This window comes from Haliotis cracherodii, unplaced genomic scaffold, assembly GCF_022045235.1.
Source record: "Haliotis cracherodii isolate W230 unplaced genomic scaffold, xgHalCrac1.p SCAF_21, whole genome shotgun sequence".
In the NCBI taxonomy this organism is placed as follows: domain Eukaryota; kingdom Metazoa; phylum Mollusca; class Gastropoda; order Lepetellida; family Haliotidae; genus Haliotis; species Haliotis cracherodii.
The window spans coordinates 13,408,907-13,426,373 of record NW_027266277.1 but is presented as its reverse complement, the minus strand read 5'-3'; the positions used below and the strand labels follow the sequence as shown (position 1 = coordinate 13,426,373).

The 17,467-nt window shown below is 44.1% G+C and overlaps 2 protein-coding genes across 2 annotated transcripts; one reads left to right on the top strand and one right to left on the bottom strand.

The window, feature by feature from the left end:
* Positions 1 to 225: 225 nt before the first annotated feature.
* LOC139470855 (myogenesis-regulating glycosidase-like) lies at positions 226 to 5,676 on the bottom strand. Its single transcript, XM_071253177.1, has 3 exons — positions 5,559 to 5,676; positions 3,431 to 3,615; positions 226 to 2,125 (listed from the first exon to the last, which is right to left on the bottom strand). The coding sequence occupies exons 2-3, from the start codon at positions 3,608 to 3,610 to the stop codon at positions 272 to 274; spliced, it is 2,034 nt and encodes a 677-aa protein (XP_071109278.1). The 5' UTR covers positions 3,611 to 3,615; positions 5,559 to 5,676; the 3' UTR covers positions 226 to 271.
* A 5,923-nt stretch (positions 5,677 to 11,599) lies between these two features.
* LOC139470923 (myogenesis-regulating glycosidase-like) lies at positions 11,600 to 15,683 on the top strand. The gene is made up of 3 exons (XM_071253248.1): positions 11,600 to 11,647; positions 12,710 to 12,894; positions 13,672 to 15,683. Exons 2-3 carry the CDS (start codon positions 12,715 to 12,717, stop codon positions 15,526 to 15,528), a joined length of 2,037 nt encoding a protein of 678 aa, XP_071109349.1. The 5' UTR covers positions 11,600 to 11,647; positions 12,710 to 12,714; the 3' UTR covers positions 15,529 to 15,683.
* The last annotated feature ends 1,784 nt before the right edge of the window (positions 15,684 to 17,467 follow it).

Here is a 17,467-nt window from a genome sequence, read left to right as displayed (position 1 = left end):
CGAAGATGCAAGATCAGAAAACATTCTGACTTACACTTTCATGATATGGTAAGCTACGCTCTGATTGGTCGGATGAAAGGTCATCTCATGTATACCGTAATGGGATGTCTCCAGAACGTTGTTTAGCGGCAGCGAGAACTAAGATCTGATATTAATCCGAAATAATTTTGTACATTTTCGTATGCACGAATTATGGTTACGTTGCTACCAATCGCCCCCCCCCCCCCCCCCATGTGTTTGTGGACATCATATGGAACCTACGAATTTTAATTTATGTTGTAATTCTTGAAAAGTACGGCAGTTCGTGAAGTTCTGCCCGATAGTCTCGGTACCATCGACCTCCCTCGACCTGCTGTTTCCGGAGCTCGTCAAACCATGTGCCTTCTGGGAGGTAAACATCACGTGACGTGGCCCCTTTCTCTACTACTGGTGCTACAAGCAAGTCGTTGCCAAGGAGATATTCGGAATCAACAGTTAGCGCGGCCTCGTCTTGAGGAGCTATCCACCATATCGGACGAATGATTGGTTCGCCGGTTCTTACCGAGTCTTCAGCAAGTTTTGTAATTGTTGATGTGTAATTTTCGTGAAGCTCCGCGAAATATCGCGTGATTTCAACGACAGTTTCGTTGTTGTAAACCCAAGGAACGACCGAGAACTGAAGCGATGGGAGGAAGGTATTGAGCTGCATCCATCTTATAAACAATTCTTCATCCGGGTAGTTACGTGCCTCCAAACCGGAAGAGTTATCATAAGCATTTCCGCCAATCATGTCCGGTAGAATAAACGGGTACCCAATCAGCCCCATGGTAAGTGCACAGGGAATAAGTGTCTTCAAGCCATTGTTGTTATCCCAGACGGAATCTTTGTCCAGCATGCGCACAAATATGGGTACATTCTGACTTCCGGCCCCAACCCTGACCTCTTGGTGTCTTACGTCCGGGTCAGTGCGGTAGGCCAGGTCAACCCATTTTCTCGTGTACTCGTTCGGGTTTAGGTACGTTTTATTGACACTGTAAATATAGGGAAGCCATGCTACCTCACCGGCGTCAAACTTGAAGGAGCTAATGTTGTAGGTGTCTTTCAGAAAGTTGGTCTTATTGACGTACCAGTCCACTGCATACGGGTTAGTGACATCGAGTGTACCCGACAGTTGACCCCGCCACCAGGATGTCAGAGCCGGAAGTTTGCTCTCTGGGGCTCGAACCAGGTAACCCAGTGCGGCTGCTTCATAAAAAGCGCGAGAATCGATATTAAAGAAAGGGTGAAGCCAAATGGTCACCCTGAAGCCGTCTTGATTGAGTTGTGAGATCATCCCTCGAGCATCCGGGAACTTGTCTGTTGTGAAGTCCATGTCACCATAGAAAGTAGTCCACTCGTCGTCAATCTCAAGCTGGGAGTGACTGAAGCCGTTGTTGACGATGTCGTTAGCCAGCTGTAGGACCTGTGTCTGGTTGATGTCTTTCTTGAACATGGCCCACGTTGACCAGATAGGGGAACGGAACAGGCGGCGATCAGGGACGCCTTCAGGGCGAGGAATGTACTTCGCGGACATGTAGTCATGAACTACCCGGATGTTGTTGGCTTGACACACAGTGTAGGAGAGACGTGGTGGTTTGTTGTCGATGTTGATGTAAGGCGAGCGTTCAAACTTGGCCGACATACACATTAAGTTGCTGCTTTTATCGTTGAAACTAAGATAAAGGGGAATATTTGAATCGATGAATATACCTAAACCAGTGGATGACAGGAAGTATCTCTCCAATACACCGCCGTATTTCTTGGCGTAGGAATCCGTCGCAACATAGGCCGCCATTTCCTGTTGTATCTCATTCATCGGCCAGTATTGGTGGTAGTCCTCAAATCCCCCAAACCAGTGACCACGTGACAGATCAACACAATCCTTCAGTTCCTGTGACACGCAGTTGACAGCCTCCCACGTGACATTGTAGCACGTGACCTGGTCACTTGCCGTCTTGTATATCTCCAACTTCCGGTCTCTATCCCACGAGACACATACGTCCGACGCGGTGTTGCATTCCTCATGGCCGATGTCGCTCCTGTCGAAGCCCATGTAGATCTCCCCGGTGAGCACGCCATTGTGGCGTATTTTCATCTGCATCGTTTGCTGTTTTGAAAGAAAGACCCTTTTTAGCACACGAATAAACATAAACTGAAACACTTTGAAAATAAATTTACATATTCAAATTTTTGTAAAATGGCAAAAGGGCCACAAAAATCAAAATAATTTGTTCTGTGTAGCTAGGCACGAGGGAATCAAACACAACAGTGTCGACGTACGGGTTCGAATCTCATTCCAAATGTTTCAGAATGGACTTGAGCACAAAAACACGCGTCATGCTTGAAAACGTGATTATGCGTTTTTATTGTGTGTCAGTATATCCATTTAACTATTATATGTTATAGTCTTCCCTTTAAGCTCTTTTTAATTTTTGTTTTTGCGGGTCTTAAGCGGTTGCAGATTATACCAAACAAATGAGTGTAGTTCTACGCCGCCTTTATACACTATTCCAGCAACATCACGACGGCGGACTCCAGAAATGGGCTTCACAAATTGTACCGACATGGGGAATCGAACACGGGCCCCCAAACCAATGGGTATTATGAATACAATACCTTTTAGAAACAAGTGTTATATTTTGGATAACACCTTCCTAGTAAAGTACGTTTTTGGCTTGAGTCCCATCGGGGATTCAAACCCACACTCTCAGAGTGAGGCATACAAACTCAGCGATCTTACCCACTCAGCCACCGAGGCTTCCACAAAATCTGTTAAGGCTAGATCAGGTGCTTCGTGAGTGAGTAAGTGAGTGAGCTGGGTTAAACACCGCTTTCAACACTATTCCAGTTATATCGCTTTATGTGGGAGGAAAGCACGAAGTGATGCAGGTGTCAGACGTTTACCACTTCGGTGAAACCCACGAGGAGGGGTATGGTGCTGACAAACCTAGAAACATAATCCGGTCGAACTGTGATTCGAACCCACAATCATAGGTTTCTGGCGTGCCCAAGGGACGCAACTCTGCACAGCGAATCGCGGCGCCTCAGACGACTGGGCCGCCGTGCTTTGTGTACCTCTCTGATAAGTATTAATTGTCCGAAAGCTATGAATAGACAGTGGCTATTAATGAGACAAGGCATGACAAATTCGGTCTCGTGGTGTAGACGCCCATCCAACAGCTACAATCCCTCACAGCGAACGTAGATCACTTACAGTAAACTACGGTTATAACGAACTCAATGGGACTACTAATTTTAGTTCGTTATAGCCGTAGTTCGTTATAAGCATATATATAGCATAGCTACAGCAAATAGTCGGGACCAAAAAGTAAGTTCGTTATATCCGTCAGTTCGTTATAAGCGTGTTCGTTATAACCGTAGTTTACTGTATTTCCTCTGTGATGAAACCAACCTGAAGAAGTAGCTCAGCTTCTCCTATCTTGTACACGTCACGTGACGAGGGTGGCGTTCCTTCTTCTTGCTGTGTGCGCGCGACGTGCCACACCACGACCCCAGTGATGACTGCTACGACGACGACGGACGCCAGAGCAAATATGAGGGCCCATCGTCCGCTGATCTGCTTGGTTCCCATGGTAACTGAAGGAGACATTGCGAGAGTACAGTGAGTGAGTGAGTGAGTGAGTGAGTGAGTGAGTGAGTTGGATTTAATGCCGCTTTTAACAGTATTCCAGTTATATCACGGCGTGTCAGCTTAATGTGGGAGGAAAGCCCGAAGTGATGCAGGTCTCAGACGTTTACCACTTCGATGAAACCCTCGAGTACGGGTATGGTGCTGACAAACCTAGAAACATAATCGGGGCGAACTGGGATTCGAACCCACAATCATAGGTTTCAGGCGTGCCAAAGGGACGCAACTCTGCACAGCGAATCGCGGCGCATTAGACGACCGAGATTACAGTGGGACCATCCTCTTGACTATAGATTTTTCCATCACAAGGGATAACTTTTTCAAAACATCATCTATTAAAATACTGTAAGGGGCATTCTCGCGATCTCGCATTCTCGTGTTTTGGGCATATTTAGCTCGTTTCCAAAGGTCGAGATCGCGAAAATGTCCCTTACAGTATTCCATAATTAAGGATTTTTTTGTAGTAGGAATTCTCATTTAATTATTGTTTTTTTTAAAACAGAAATTGAATTATTTCCAAAAAATTGATTACTTTGTTTTGTAAAAATATGTCGTTTTAACATTGGTAGCTTAAATTAGCAGTTGAGATTGTTGGTGGCGGTATCCTTGAAGGGGTTAAGGTACTGTAAAATTATTGTCCCCCTGAGAGGTTACGTCTAAGCTTCACATCTTTCAAAGTAAATTTAGAACTACCACGTTTTTAATCGTAGAATATATGTGTTAATGTGTTAGGCCAACAACTGAAGGGATGATGTAAATCCTGCTGGGGTCTATGCAGGTAGCAAAAGTACTGTAAGTACCCATGGTCCCCAGTGTGGTGATCTACCTTCAGTTGGTGGCGATCTATAACCCGTTTTTATCATGCTGCTACTGCTATTACTTCTTCTTCTTCTACTACTACTACTACTACTACTACTACTACTACTACTACTACTACTACTACTACTACTACTACCACCACTACTACTACTACTACTACTGCTGCTGCTGCTACTGCTACTGCTACAACTACTGCTCTGCTGCTGGTGCTACTGCTACTACCACTACTACTACTACAACTACTGCTACTACTACGAATGCTGGTGCTACTGCTACTACCAACACTACTACTGCTGCTGCTGCTACTGCTATTACTTCTTCTTCTTCTTCTACTACTACAACTACTACTACTACTACTACTACTACTACTACTACTACTGCTGCTGCTACTGCTACTGCTACAACTACTGCTGCTGCTGCTGGTGCTACTGCTACTACCACTACTACTACTACTACTACTACTACTACTACTACTACTACTACTGCTACTACTACGAATGCTGGTGCTACTGCTACTACCAACACTACTACTACTACTACTTCTACTACTGCTGCTGCTGCTACTGCTATTACTTCTTCTTCTTCTACTACTACTGCTACTACTACTGCTACTACTGCTACTACTACTGCCACTACCACTACTTTTACTGCTACTATCATGTACCTTCAATCTGAAGCATGTGTTTCATGCATGTCGTATATATCGCGGGAATATATGGCATCTGTGTGACACAGGTACTCATGTCGACGTGCATACACTCTTACACATAACGAAAGACAAAATTATCAGCAATTAAGATTTAATATTTCGTAAAACTGCCTTATCTTCACCTGCTGTAGTCGATTTTACACGCCCAACACTCCCCTTCAGCATGTAGTTGATACCTCTTTCAAATGAACACATAATGAATTGTAAATCAAATGCAGAAATTTGAACGACAAAAGAGAACGCTTGCGTATGCCTCAAATTCATACTTTCATTACAAATATTGGAAAATTCCTAATTCTTAAAACTCGCCTAGCTCGCTGAATGTATGTTAGATTTTGTAAAAAGATTGTTGGTTAAACCTACCTGTATTTTCCCGAATGAACTGCAGTACCTTGAGCTGCTGAAGTCGGCTTCTCACGCCCCTGTACCTCTATAAATATCTTGCTTCGCGCACCTGTCGCGCTATGTAACGGTCAACTCAGTCAATTGTGTGTTATGCCACTGAAGAACAGGAAACTGTGTCACGGTGAAACCAACACTGGCGACGATTGAGAATTATGCAGCTCGACCATGTACACCGTTGTAAACATAAAGAAGGGGGAGTGTAAACATACTGTTCCCTGGCAGTGTCATCCGAGATTATCCAGGGTAGTATCTCCATTCGATTAGGATAAATGCCCTGTTCCCATTCACCACCGCTTCGTTGTGTGTCAGATTCGAATGAAGACGATAAAAATTGCAGTCCAATCAATTTTCACATCTAAAACCTGCCTCATTAAGGGAGTACCTCACACATTATTTGGTTGTTGCGTAACGCCACATTCACTTGTATGTCAACTTAGTGACGCCGGCCTGTAAATAACTGAGTCTGCACCAGAACATTCAGTGATTGATATAATGAGCAGGCTCGCTGACTTGGTTGATGCATGTCATCGAATTGAAATTGCGTGGATCGATGCTCATGATATCAATCACTAGATTGTCTGGTTCAGACTCGATTTTTTTACAGACATCGGTCACAATATTGCTCAGTGCAGCGTTAAACAACAAACAAACAAACAAAAGCAAGCCTATGTTAAGGTATGGGAGTTACGATAGCCGTGGCTCTTGTTTTGTAGGATGGGTCCTTGGAAAGAAGACATACCAGGAACTATAGTAAATGGTTCAAGGATGACGGTTCTGTTTGTATATTCAGAAAGAAGGAACCATATACCAAACCTTATCACAAGTTGATACAGCATACTATAAATAAAAAAGGGCGACTACTTAAAATACTTCAAAAAAGGAAAGCAAAAATTAATGAGATTTTGGTCTTTCTGTCATCATTTATTCGCAAACCTACACCACCGTAAATACTAGACGTAAACGTTGAAGGTTTTACTCCTACTAACAATAAGTTCAATGTTGAGCAACATTTTTGATAAATGTGACACTTGGGTCAGACCTGATTTTGGTTCAACCTTGCGCCAAATATTGGATGCAACAAAGTTACACCTTAAAATAAGTTCAACGTTTACTCTGGCTCAAGGTTCAACCTAATCGGTAACCTTATATCCTGTGGTTGAACGTTTACTGGGTGTCCTATCCTGTGCTTCAACGTTTATTGGGTATCCTTATATCCTGTGGTTGAACGTTTTCGGGGTATCCTTATATCCTGTGGTTGAACGTTTACTGGGTGTCCTATCCTGTGCTTCAACGTTTACTGGGTATCCTTATATCCTGTGGTTGAACGTTTTCGGGGTATCCTTATATCCTGTGGTTGAACGTTTACTGGGTGTCCTATCCTGTGCTTTAACGTTTACTGGGTATCCTTATATCCTGTGGTTGAACGTTTTCTGGGTATCCTTATATCCTGTGGTTCCTCGTTTACTGGGTGTCCTATCCCGTGCTTCAACGTTTACTGGGTATCCTTATATCCTGTGCTTCAAATATTCAAGCAAACTCGGTATCCTTGTATCCCGTGGTTCAACGGTTACTGGATATCTTATCCTGTGGTTCAACTTTTACTGGATATCCTTGTATCCTGTGATTCAAGTTTTACTGGGTATCCTATTCCTGTTCTTCAACGTTGACTGGGTATCCTATCCTGTGGTTCAAGGTTTACTGGGTATCCTATCGTCTGGTTCAACGTTTACTGCCGAGTGGGTATCCTATCCTGTGCTTCAACGTTGACTGGGTATCCTATCCCGTGCTTCAACGTTGACTTGGTATCCTATCGTCTGGTTCAACGTTGACTTGGTATCCTATCCTGTAGTTCAACTTTAATATTTTAAGTATTTAACTTAAAGTTTTCAGCAACCCATGCTTGCCGTAAAAGGGGACCATGCTTGTCGTTAAAGGCGACTAACGGGATCGGGTGGTCAGGCTCGCTGACTTGGTTGATGCATGTCATCGTTTCCAATTGCGTGGATCGATGTTCATGATGTCAATCACTGGATTGTCTGGTCCAGACTCGATTATTTACAGACCGCCGTCATATAGCTGGAATATTGTTGAGTGCGGCGTAAAACAACAAACCAAACCAAACCTAAAATAATCACATTTTTAGCCGTCCTAAAAGTTCATTTTTCATGTCCATTTTTTACTAATCCGGAAATTTTATTGGGGAAACAGCGTTTGGATGATCGAGGTTTCACTGTCACGTTGTACATATTGAACACAGAAAGGAACAATGTTCCTCTTTGTTGCAAAGTGTTCCGTTATTATTTCCCACCAGCATATACTCGCTTACTTAGAGATATGATAGTCGTGGTCTGACCCTTACAAATAAATACACCAGTTAAGTTCATGACATGGTGTAGATATATCTTCCGGCCCTGTGTACTCACTGGTGTCATGTCACAGTTTGTCAGACTTAGCAATGTTGCATATCTACGAGACTGTTGAGACTCTGAAGGAAAAATATCCCAAGCAATATAATAGTTTGAATAGTTGGGCTTCTCTATTATCTAAAATGATGACATTTTCTGCTCTCCTTTCTATTATATATCACAAGACAATTTAGCAAATTAAAAGTTAACTATATTTTCTTCCATTCACTAACTGTTAGTCTTTTGTTGTTCCATAATGGTGTCTTAAATATTCTTTCAGAATTTCGGAAGCCACGGCAATTGTGTCCAGTAGAAATGAGAGAGTAAGTGAATATGGATTTACGCCGCTTTTAGCAACATTCCTGGCGGGGCGGTGGAGTAGCCTTCTGGTTATAGCGTTCACTCGTCACGCCGAAGACCCGGGTTCGATTCCTCACATGGGAACAATGTGTAAAACCCATTTCTGGTGTCCGCCGCCGTGATATTGCTGGAATATTGCTAAAAAGCGGCCTAAGACCATACTCACTCACTCACTCTATCGAGAGACAAATTCAGAGGGAAAAGAAAGAAGACATTCGTGACCATTCGTGTCATTCCGGAAAGATGCGATTAACTACACACAATATTCATGTTGTTTGAGCTCTTTCTAGCGGGGTTGTCGTTACTAGAATAACAGTATTACCCACGGCTGCCCTCATTCGAATCACAATACTGATAAACGCGGCTACACAGAAACCGGTTAATTATTTTTTATAGGGGAACAAATAAACAGTTCATGACATTTACGATCACGGGAACATATATAGACTATTTACTGGGTTATCAGATCCGGAGCACCAACAATTCACAATAAGTTTTTTAAGCCACCTGCGCAGTTCAACGGTCGAAGCGACAAAATCAAGACATGACCTTGTTAGGCTTGTTTTGTTTGTTTGTTGTTTTACGTCGCACACAGCAATATTCCAGCTATATGACGACGGCCTGTAAATAATCGAGTCTGGATCCAGTGATTGACATCATGAGCATTGATCCACGCAATTGGGATACGATGACATGCATCAACCAAGTCAGCGAGTCTGACCACCCGATCCCGTTACTCGCCTCTTACGACAAACATAGTCGCCTTTTACGGCAAGCATTGGTTGCTGAAGACCTATTCTACCCCGGATCTTCACGGGTCCCAACTGAGGACAGTGACACCTATATACCTAGACTGGACCTCAGGTGAGGTGAAATGGGTTTAACCCAGCCTTCAATATTAATTGCACCAATATAGTGACATGCATACACGCGTGTGTCTGTGTGTGTGTGTTTGTGTGTGTGTGTGTGTGGCTGCTTGGCTAATGTTGGTTTACTAGTTCGCCCCCACTGAGATACTATGCAGCAGTTTATCATGAATACCCCACCCAGACACAGTTTACTGACTCCGAGCCGACCAGACTGTGTTTTGTCCCCTAAATGCCGAGCACCAGGCAGGGAAAAACAAGTACCATAGTATTACGTCTCTTGGTATGACGCGGACGGGGATCGAACCCCGACCTTCCACTCTCCGGGCGGACACTCTATCCTATCTATCAGTATGTTAGTATGAACACCTCACTGACGGGTCGATCTTGTTGGTAACGTCTATATTAATGCAAGATTAGAACCAGAATTCGCGTCAATCCAGGCGATTTCACGAGGAAGGGTGCCATCAGGTTTAAAGAGGTTTCACTGTGTACACATGCCTAAACTACCCAACACAACATGACCTAGTTACGTGTCGTATAAATCATGACGTCGGCTGCATGTTTTGTGTACAGAGAGTAGAGCTCTGTACATGTTGCCCTTGTAATGCAATACACGAGGCAATCTACCTCCCTTATCAACAGGTGTGCACAGTTGTGGGAGCTTTGGAAATCCCACTCTCGTTAGGTCACGGTAATTAACGAGTGTTCATTATTCACTGCCCTACGGTATTGACACCGTATAACTTTGGCTCCGGTCAGGTAGTCTATATAAGTCTATTTAGACCCCCTGACTGAACAGCGGAGAGTAAGTTCTCCACAGACATGCAATTTTAGTAGGAGACGGACAAATAAACCAGAACATATTTTATTTACATGCAGTGAACTATTTTGCGCTCCTGACATGGCATAATCCTTATTAGGCTGAGAGGATGCCGATGGTCCTGTGTTCAGCGATCAAGTCAAGAAGTTAGGAAACGCTGGCTGCGGAGGGGAGTTGGATGGGTGACATAGTTCAGCAGCATGACTCATGTTAGTTCGCCCAGTCTTGCACAACACCACACTCCGGCGCATTGGTGCCTTAGCATAACACTCCTGCCACAGGCTAATTTGCATATCCCGTGACCGGACTTTTCTCTTGTTTATAAACAAACGCTCATTCTGAAATAAGAACGGACTGACCTGAAACAGGCCTTTCGGCGCGCTTTACATAATTATAAACTGATGCTAGTACAACTGTGACAGTGAGTTGCATGACAATATACGAGGAGCGTTCAATACTTCAATATAAGACCAAGTCGCAGAATATCTTTTGCACTTTTATTTTTCAATATAATCTCTATTTCTATAAAAATGGTATTAATGCGACAGCGCAACGTCCCCTTCCCTGTTGATGGGAAGCCATGATGTCTGCAGGAACAAGGGTGAGACAGCGGCAGCCATAAATAGGGGTATGTTGTAAGCCGGGAGCAAGGCATTGGGGTAGCCTAGAACAAGGTCGGGGCGGTGAGAACATGCGAATGCAAGGGCATCCATTACTGTGTTCCATAGTTCCATAGTTTCCATAGTTTGTCGAAAGAGACGACTAACTTGAAGTGGGTGTTGTTGACCGGTTGACTGTGTTTTGTACCAAGACGGCATGATACGTGCTGATAATATCAATCACTGGTTTGTCCGGCCCAGACAGGATCATTTACCAGCCGTCGTGATATAGTTGGAGTGAGTGAGTGAGTGAGTGAGTATGGTTTTACGCCGCTCTTAGCAATATTCCAGCAATATCACGGCGGGGGACACCAGAAATGGGCTTCACACATTGTACCCATGTCGGGAATCGAACCCGGGTCTTCGGCGTGACGAGCAAACGCTTTAACCAATAGGCTATCCGACCGCCCCTGATATGGTTGGAACATTGATATATATATGGTGTAGAACAACATAAACACCAATAAAATTATTACTAACAAGGCTAACAATTCCACGGGGAGTAGGCAAACGACTGCAGGTGCATTCTAGGAACTAGAGGTTTAGCAAAGGTCTTGTTTGTAACATCGTTAAAACTTAATTAAATTGGAAAGTTATCTTGAATAATCACAAAAACATAAAGTGATGTAACATATGGCTTGATTAGTTTACATGGACAATCTTAGTATCGGTGTGCGGACTACAGGTGGACAGTATGCAGTGTTAAACGCCCCTTATAGCGCCTTACGAGCATGGGGCTACAACGCTTCTACAGTAAGACTCTTGATGTAAAATTCCTCTTGTGCCTGGCTACCTGCTGTATCAGTGTTGATAAAGCAAACACAGCGACAGCCATTCTACGGTCAGTGATCATCTATATTTATTTGCCTTCATTTAACAGTGGCGACACGGGCGTGACAAGTCGCCCGCAGCAACGTTGCGTACTTAAGTCAAGGTGAGTACAGATGCCATAGCTTATTATAACTTAAAACATGATATTGGTCTTGATTTGTATTTCCCCATCACCATATAGCAGTCGGAACTGTGGTGTCTGGAGTCGTATTACGGTCATTGTAGCAGGACAGTCGTCATTGTCTCGCATGTAGCTGCATACAGTCGTACAGCTGAATGCTGTATGCTTGTAATATGTTGTTAAGCATACGTTGTTGACCTATCCCTATTCTAGGCTAAGAGAGGGAGACATACCTTGGCTAATACAAGTTATACTTTGAACCAATCCTCGCTCGAGGCTAGTACAGTGACTCCGTTCTAGGCTTGAGCAATGCCCTTCAGTCAAGTCTTGGACTGTGTCCTTTCGAGGCTAAAACAATGTCATTCGCTCATCGCTAACACAATACCTTGCAAATACAATGTCCTACTTTTTAGACTACGCTCACACCATACCTGGCACCAGGCCAACATAGTGCCTTGCTCTAGGCTACCACAGTGTCCTGCTCTAGGCTAACCCTGTGCCTTGATGTAGGCTATCACTTTGCCTTGCTCTAGGTTAAAACAGTGTCCTGCTCTAGGCTAACACAGTGCCTTGCTATAGGTTAACATTGTGCCTTGCTGTAGGCTAAAACAGTGTCCTGCTCTAGGCTAACACTGTGCCTTGATGTAGGTTAACATTGTTCCTTGCTGTAGGCTAAAACAGTGTCCTGCTCTAGGCTAACCCTGTGCATTGATGTCGGTTCATATTGTGCCTTGCTCTAGGCTAACACAATGTCTTGCTCTAGGCTAACACTGTGCCTTGATGTAGGTTAACATTGTGCCTTGCTGTAGGCTAAACCAGTGTCCTGCTTTAGGCTAATACAGTGCCTTGCTATAATAGTTTAACAATGTGCCTTGATCTAGACTAAAACAGTGCCTTGCTCTGGGTTAATACAATGTCTTTTTCCAGGCGAAAACGGTGCCTGGGTTAACACAGTGCCTTGTTCTAGGCTACCCCAATGCCTTGCTCCCGGCTTACAACATACCCCTATTTACGGCTGCCGCTGTCTTACCCTTGTTCCTGCAGATATCATGGCTTCCCATCAACAGGGAAGGGGACGTTGCGCTGTCGCATTTGCTCTGACTGCAGTTATCGTCATGGTCGTCGTCGTTGGTGTCGCCGTGTGGGAGGAAACACGTGATCAACAAGTAGGCACGCCCCTTATGTCACGTGCCGTGTACAAGATAGGAGACGCCGAGATTCATATACAGGTCGGGTTGACATTGTCATATTAACATTTATCTTATACTGTATACACCTTAAAACACATCTCTATTTCTTTGAAGAAGGCCCGAGTTCGATTCCACACATGGGTACAATGTATGAAGCCCATTTCTGGGGTCCCCGCCGTGAATATGGGTTGAATTGCTAAAATATTGCTAAAAGCGGCGTAAAACAATACTCACTTACTTTCTTTGACTACTAAAATTGTACTGATGTTCAATTAGACTGGAGGTGGTCCCGTTCCATCCCACCCCTCAACCTCAATGAGTTAAGGAGTGAGAATGGTTCTATGCCTAGCAATATTCCAGCAATATCACAGAGGACTTCAAATATTGTACCCGTGCCTGGCAATAAAACTTTAAATGAGAATATTTAAAGTGCGGAAAGAACGAAGGGATGAATAAAACTTTGCTTGAAAGGACTGCAATTATGTCGAAAATAATAGCGTACGTGGTATTCAGTACTTAAAACTTTCGCATTTCCTCTTTTTCTCCGAAAACACCCGAGCAAGAAAGCCAATAATACTCTCAGAAGTGTGTTCAAATTGCTCATTTGAAAGTTTTAGTTTGACGACAACCTCAGTGGAAAAGTTATTTCAATGTCACAGAAAAAGATAGTGATTATGGCTAGTATGTAGAATGTTTCAACGTTACGTTATCATTTATCAAAAATGACCTCGATTTACAAATGATGTTGGGGAGCGGGGGAACAGTGTCCACGATCCTTTCATTTATGGTACTGATGTAATTTTCCTTCTGTAACAGAATACGGTGCACATGAACATACGTCATAATCATGTGATCACCGGAGAGATCTTCATGGGTTATGACTGGAGAACTGCTGGGCATAAGGATTGCAACACGCCGGGAGCGGATGTATGTCTCTCGTGGGAAAGAGACCGGAAGTTAGAGATATACAAGACAGGAAACGATAAAGTCACGTGCTACAATGTCACGTGGGAGGCTGTCAACTGTGTGTCACAGGAACTGAAGGATTGTGTTGAACTATCATGTGGTCACTGGTTTGGGGGATTTGAGGACTACCACCAATACTGGCCGATGAATGAGATACAACAGGAAATGGCGGCCTATGTTGCGACGGATTCCTACGCCAAGAAATACGGCGGTGTATTGGAGAGATACTTCCTGTCATCCACTGGTTTAGGTATATTCATTGATTCAAATATTCCCCTTTATCTTAGTTTCAACTATAAAAGCAGCAACTTAATGTGTATGTCGGCCAAATTTGAACGCTCGCCTTACATCAACATCGACAACAAACCACCACGTCTCTCCTACACTGTGTGTCAAGCTAACAACATCCGGGTAGTTCATGACTACATGTCCGCGAAGTACATTCCCCGCCCTGAAGGCGTCCCTGATCGCCGCCTGTTCCGTTCCCCTATCTGGTCAACATGGGCCATGTTCAAGAAAGACATCAACCAGACACAGGTCCTACAGCTGGCTAACGACATCGTCAACAACGGCTTCAGTCACTCCCAGCTTGAGATTGACGACGAGTGGACTACTTTCTATGGTGACATGAACTTCACAACAGACAAGTTCCCGGATGCTCGAGGGATGATATCACAACTCAATCGAGACGGCTTCAGGGTGACAGTCTGGGTCCATCCTTTCTTTAATATCGATACTCGCGCTTTTTATGAAGCAGCCGCACTGGGTTACCTGGTTCGAGCCCCAGAGAGCAAACTTCCGGCTCTGACATCCTGGTGGCGGGGTCAACTGTCGGGTACACTCGATGTCACAAACCCGTATGCAGTGGACTGGTACCTCAATAAGACCAACTTTCTGAAAGACACCTACAACATTAGCTCCTTCAAGTTTGACGCCGGCGAGGTAGCATGGCTTCCCTATATTTACAGTGTGAATAGAACTTACCTAAACCCGAACGAGTACACGAGAAAATGGGTTGACCTGGCCTACCGCTCTGACCCGGGCGTAAGACACCAAGAGGTCAGGGTTGGGGCCGGAAGTCAGAATGTACCCATATTTGTGCGCATGATGGACAAAGATTCCGTCTGGGATAACAACAATGGCTTGAAGACACTTATTCCCTGTGCACTTACCATGGGGCTGATTGGGTACCCGTTTATTCTACCGGACATGATTGGCGGAAATGCTTATGATAACTCTTCCGGTTTGGAGGCACGTAATTACCCGGATGAAGAATTGTTTATAAGATGGATGCAGCTCAATACCTTCCTGCCATCGCTTCAGTTCTCGGTCGTTCCTTGGGTTTACAACAACGAAACTGTCGTTGAAATCACGCGATATTTCGCGGAGCTTCACGAAAATTACTCATCAACAATTACAAAACTTGCTGAAGACTCGATAAGAACCGGCGAACCAATCATTCGTCCGATATGGTGGATAGCTCCCCAAGACGAGGCCGCGCTAACGATTGATTCCGAATATCTCCTTGGCAACGACTTGCTTGTAGCACCGGTAGTTGAGAAAGGGGCCACGTCACGTGATGTTTACCTCCCAGAAGGCACTTGGTTCGACGAGCTCCGGAAACAGCAGGTCGAGGGAGGTCAATGGTACCGAGACTATCGGGCAGAACTTCACGAACTGCCGTTCTTTTCGAGAATTACAACATAAATTATAATTTGACATATTCAAGGTTCTCTATGATGGACTTTACAAACACATTACTCACGCACTCACAACTCGTGCATACGGAGATGTGCAAGATTGTTTCTGATTAACATCAAATCTCGCCATTGTGGATCACACCAGAACCACCTTTTATCCGACCAAGGGGGCACGGGTGGCCCAGTCGTCTAAGGCGCCGCGATTCGCTGTGCAGAGTTGCGTCCCTTGGACACGCCAGAAACCTATGATTGTGGGTTCGAATCCCGGTTCGCCCCGATTATATTTCTAGGTTTGTCAGCACCATACCCGTGGTCGTGGGTTTCACCGAAGTGATAATCGTCTGAGACCTGCACCACTTCGGGCTTTCCTCCCACATTAAGCTGACACGCCGCGATATAACTGGAATACTGTTGAAAGCGGCGTTAAACCCAACTCACTCACTCACTCATTTCATCCGACCAATCAGAGCGTGTCTTACCATATTATGAAAGGGTCAATCAGATTGCCGTACTGTACAAGAATTAGAACCTAAATTATATTTCATTGTATTGTAATATGATGAATCGAGACATGCCGCTAAGAAGTATGGAACTTTGTTGATAGAGCTTATCTGTAGTGAAACTAATGGTGCTAGACAGAGGTGATGATGGTGCTTAATGATGGTGATAGTGGTAGTGTATAATGATGTTTCATGCACACACAACACGGAGTACCGGAATATTGCAACACACCGGAATATCGTACACTGAGATACGACATCGGGAGTTGACACAAGTACGTCGTTGCATTACTGGGCTCACAGTAACAGTGGGACACGCTCTTGACGGCTTACGCTGGAGAACGTCAAAATGTATCAGAGGTACGAAGCTTTAATGGGACTTGTAAAGTTTCTTGCTCGGTTCCTACATAATTTTGCCCCTCGGGACATTAACTAGGAAAGAGACTCTATTTGTTTAGAAAGGGGAGCAAGCAGAGGCGTTCCAGAAATTTCAAGCTAGTCTACTGCAGAGAGACTAGCTTATTTCGATAACAAGGCTAAAACTAGGGTGATGGCTGATGCAGTGTTGATACAGGAACAAAACGGATAAGAGCGCGTCATCATTTATGCAAGCAGGAGTCTGCCAAGTGTCGAGAGACGTTATTCACCAACAGTATTCTTCAGGAAAATGGGACGATTGTTGCAAGGCATACAGGTCCTTCCAAGATAAATTGATTATTTTGGGACAGTCGGTCTTAAGAGGAAATAGGTTAGTAGTTCTGACATCTCTGAGACGAAGAGTTATCTAACTAGCACATCGAGGTGTTCAATGCATCGTGAAGACAAAGCAACGTTTGCGAACTGAGGCTTGGTGGCCTGGTATAGACAACGATGTAGAAAAGATGTGTGGAACTTGTCATGAGTGTCAACAAACAACAAGAAGCGAACCTATAGCTCGTACGCAGATACCCTTTGGCCCATCGTAAGGTGTCCTAGGTGACCTACCTGGGCCATTTCCAACTGGGGCGCAAGTCTTGGTTGTTGTAGACTATTATAGTCGATATTTTGAAGTTAATATTCTGAGAACTGTCAATCCACAAAGATAATTGAATGTTTCGACCAGATAAATACAACACATGGCCTCCCGAGTTCGGTTAAGACCGACGGACCTCTGTATATTTCACAGGAAATGGGTCACAATTTTTCTGTAAAATGGATTCATCATCATCATAAAGTTACTCCCCTTTGGCCTCAGGCAAATGGTGAAGTAGAGAGACAGAATAGGATTTTGCTTAAATTTATAAGAATATTTCATTCTCAGAGCAAGAATTGGAGGAAACGGGGCACGTTGTTAATTATTGTAGTAGTTTAATATTGTACATGGTCCAAATAATATTAGTGTATGTATCACATTTCTCTGAAAAAGGGAGGGATGTAGAAGTTTGTGTTATATTAATAAACCGGAGG

Coding starts and splice junctions, on each gene's coding strand:
- LOC139470855 (XM_071253177.1), bottom strand. CDS start 3,610: ATGGGAACCAAGCAGATCAGCGGACGATGGGCCCTCATATTTGCTCTG. Junction 2,126..3,430: donor AAGCTGAGCTACTTCTTCAG/GTTGGTTTCATC, acceptor CTTTCAAAACAG/CAAACGATGCAGATGAAAAT.
- LOC139470923 (XM_071253248.1), top strand. CDS start 12,715: ATGGCTTCCCATCAACAGGGAAGGGGACGTTGCGCTGTCGCATTTGCT. Junction 12,895..13,671: donor ACGCCGAGATTCATATACAG/GTCGGGTTGACA, acceptor CTTCTGTAACAG/AATACGGTGCACATGAACAT.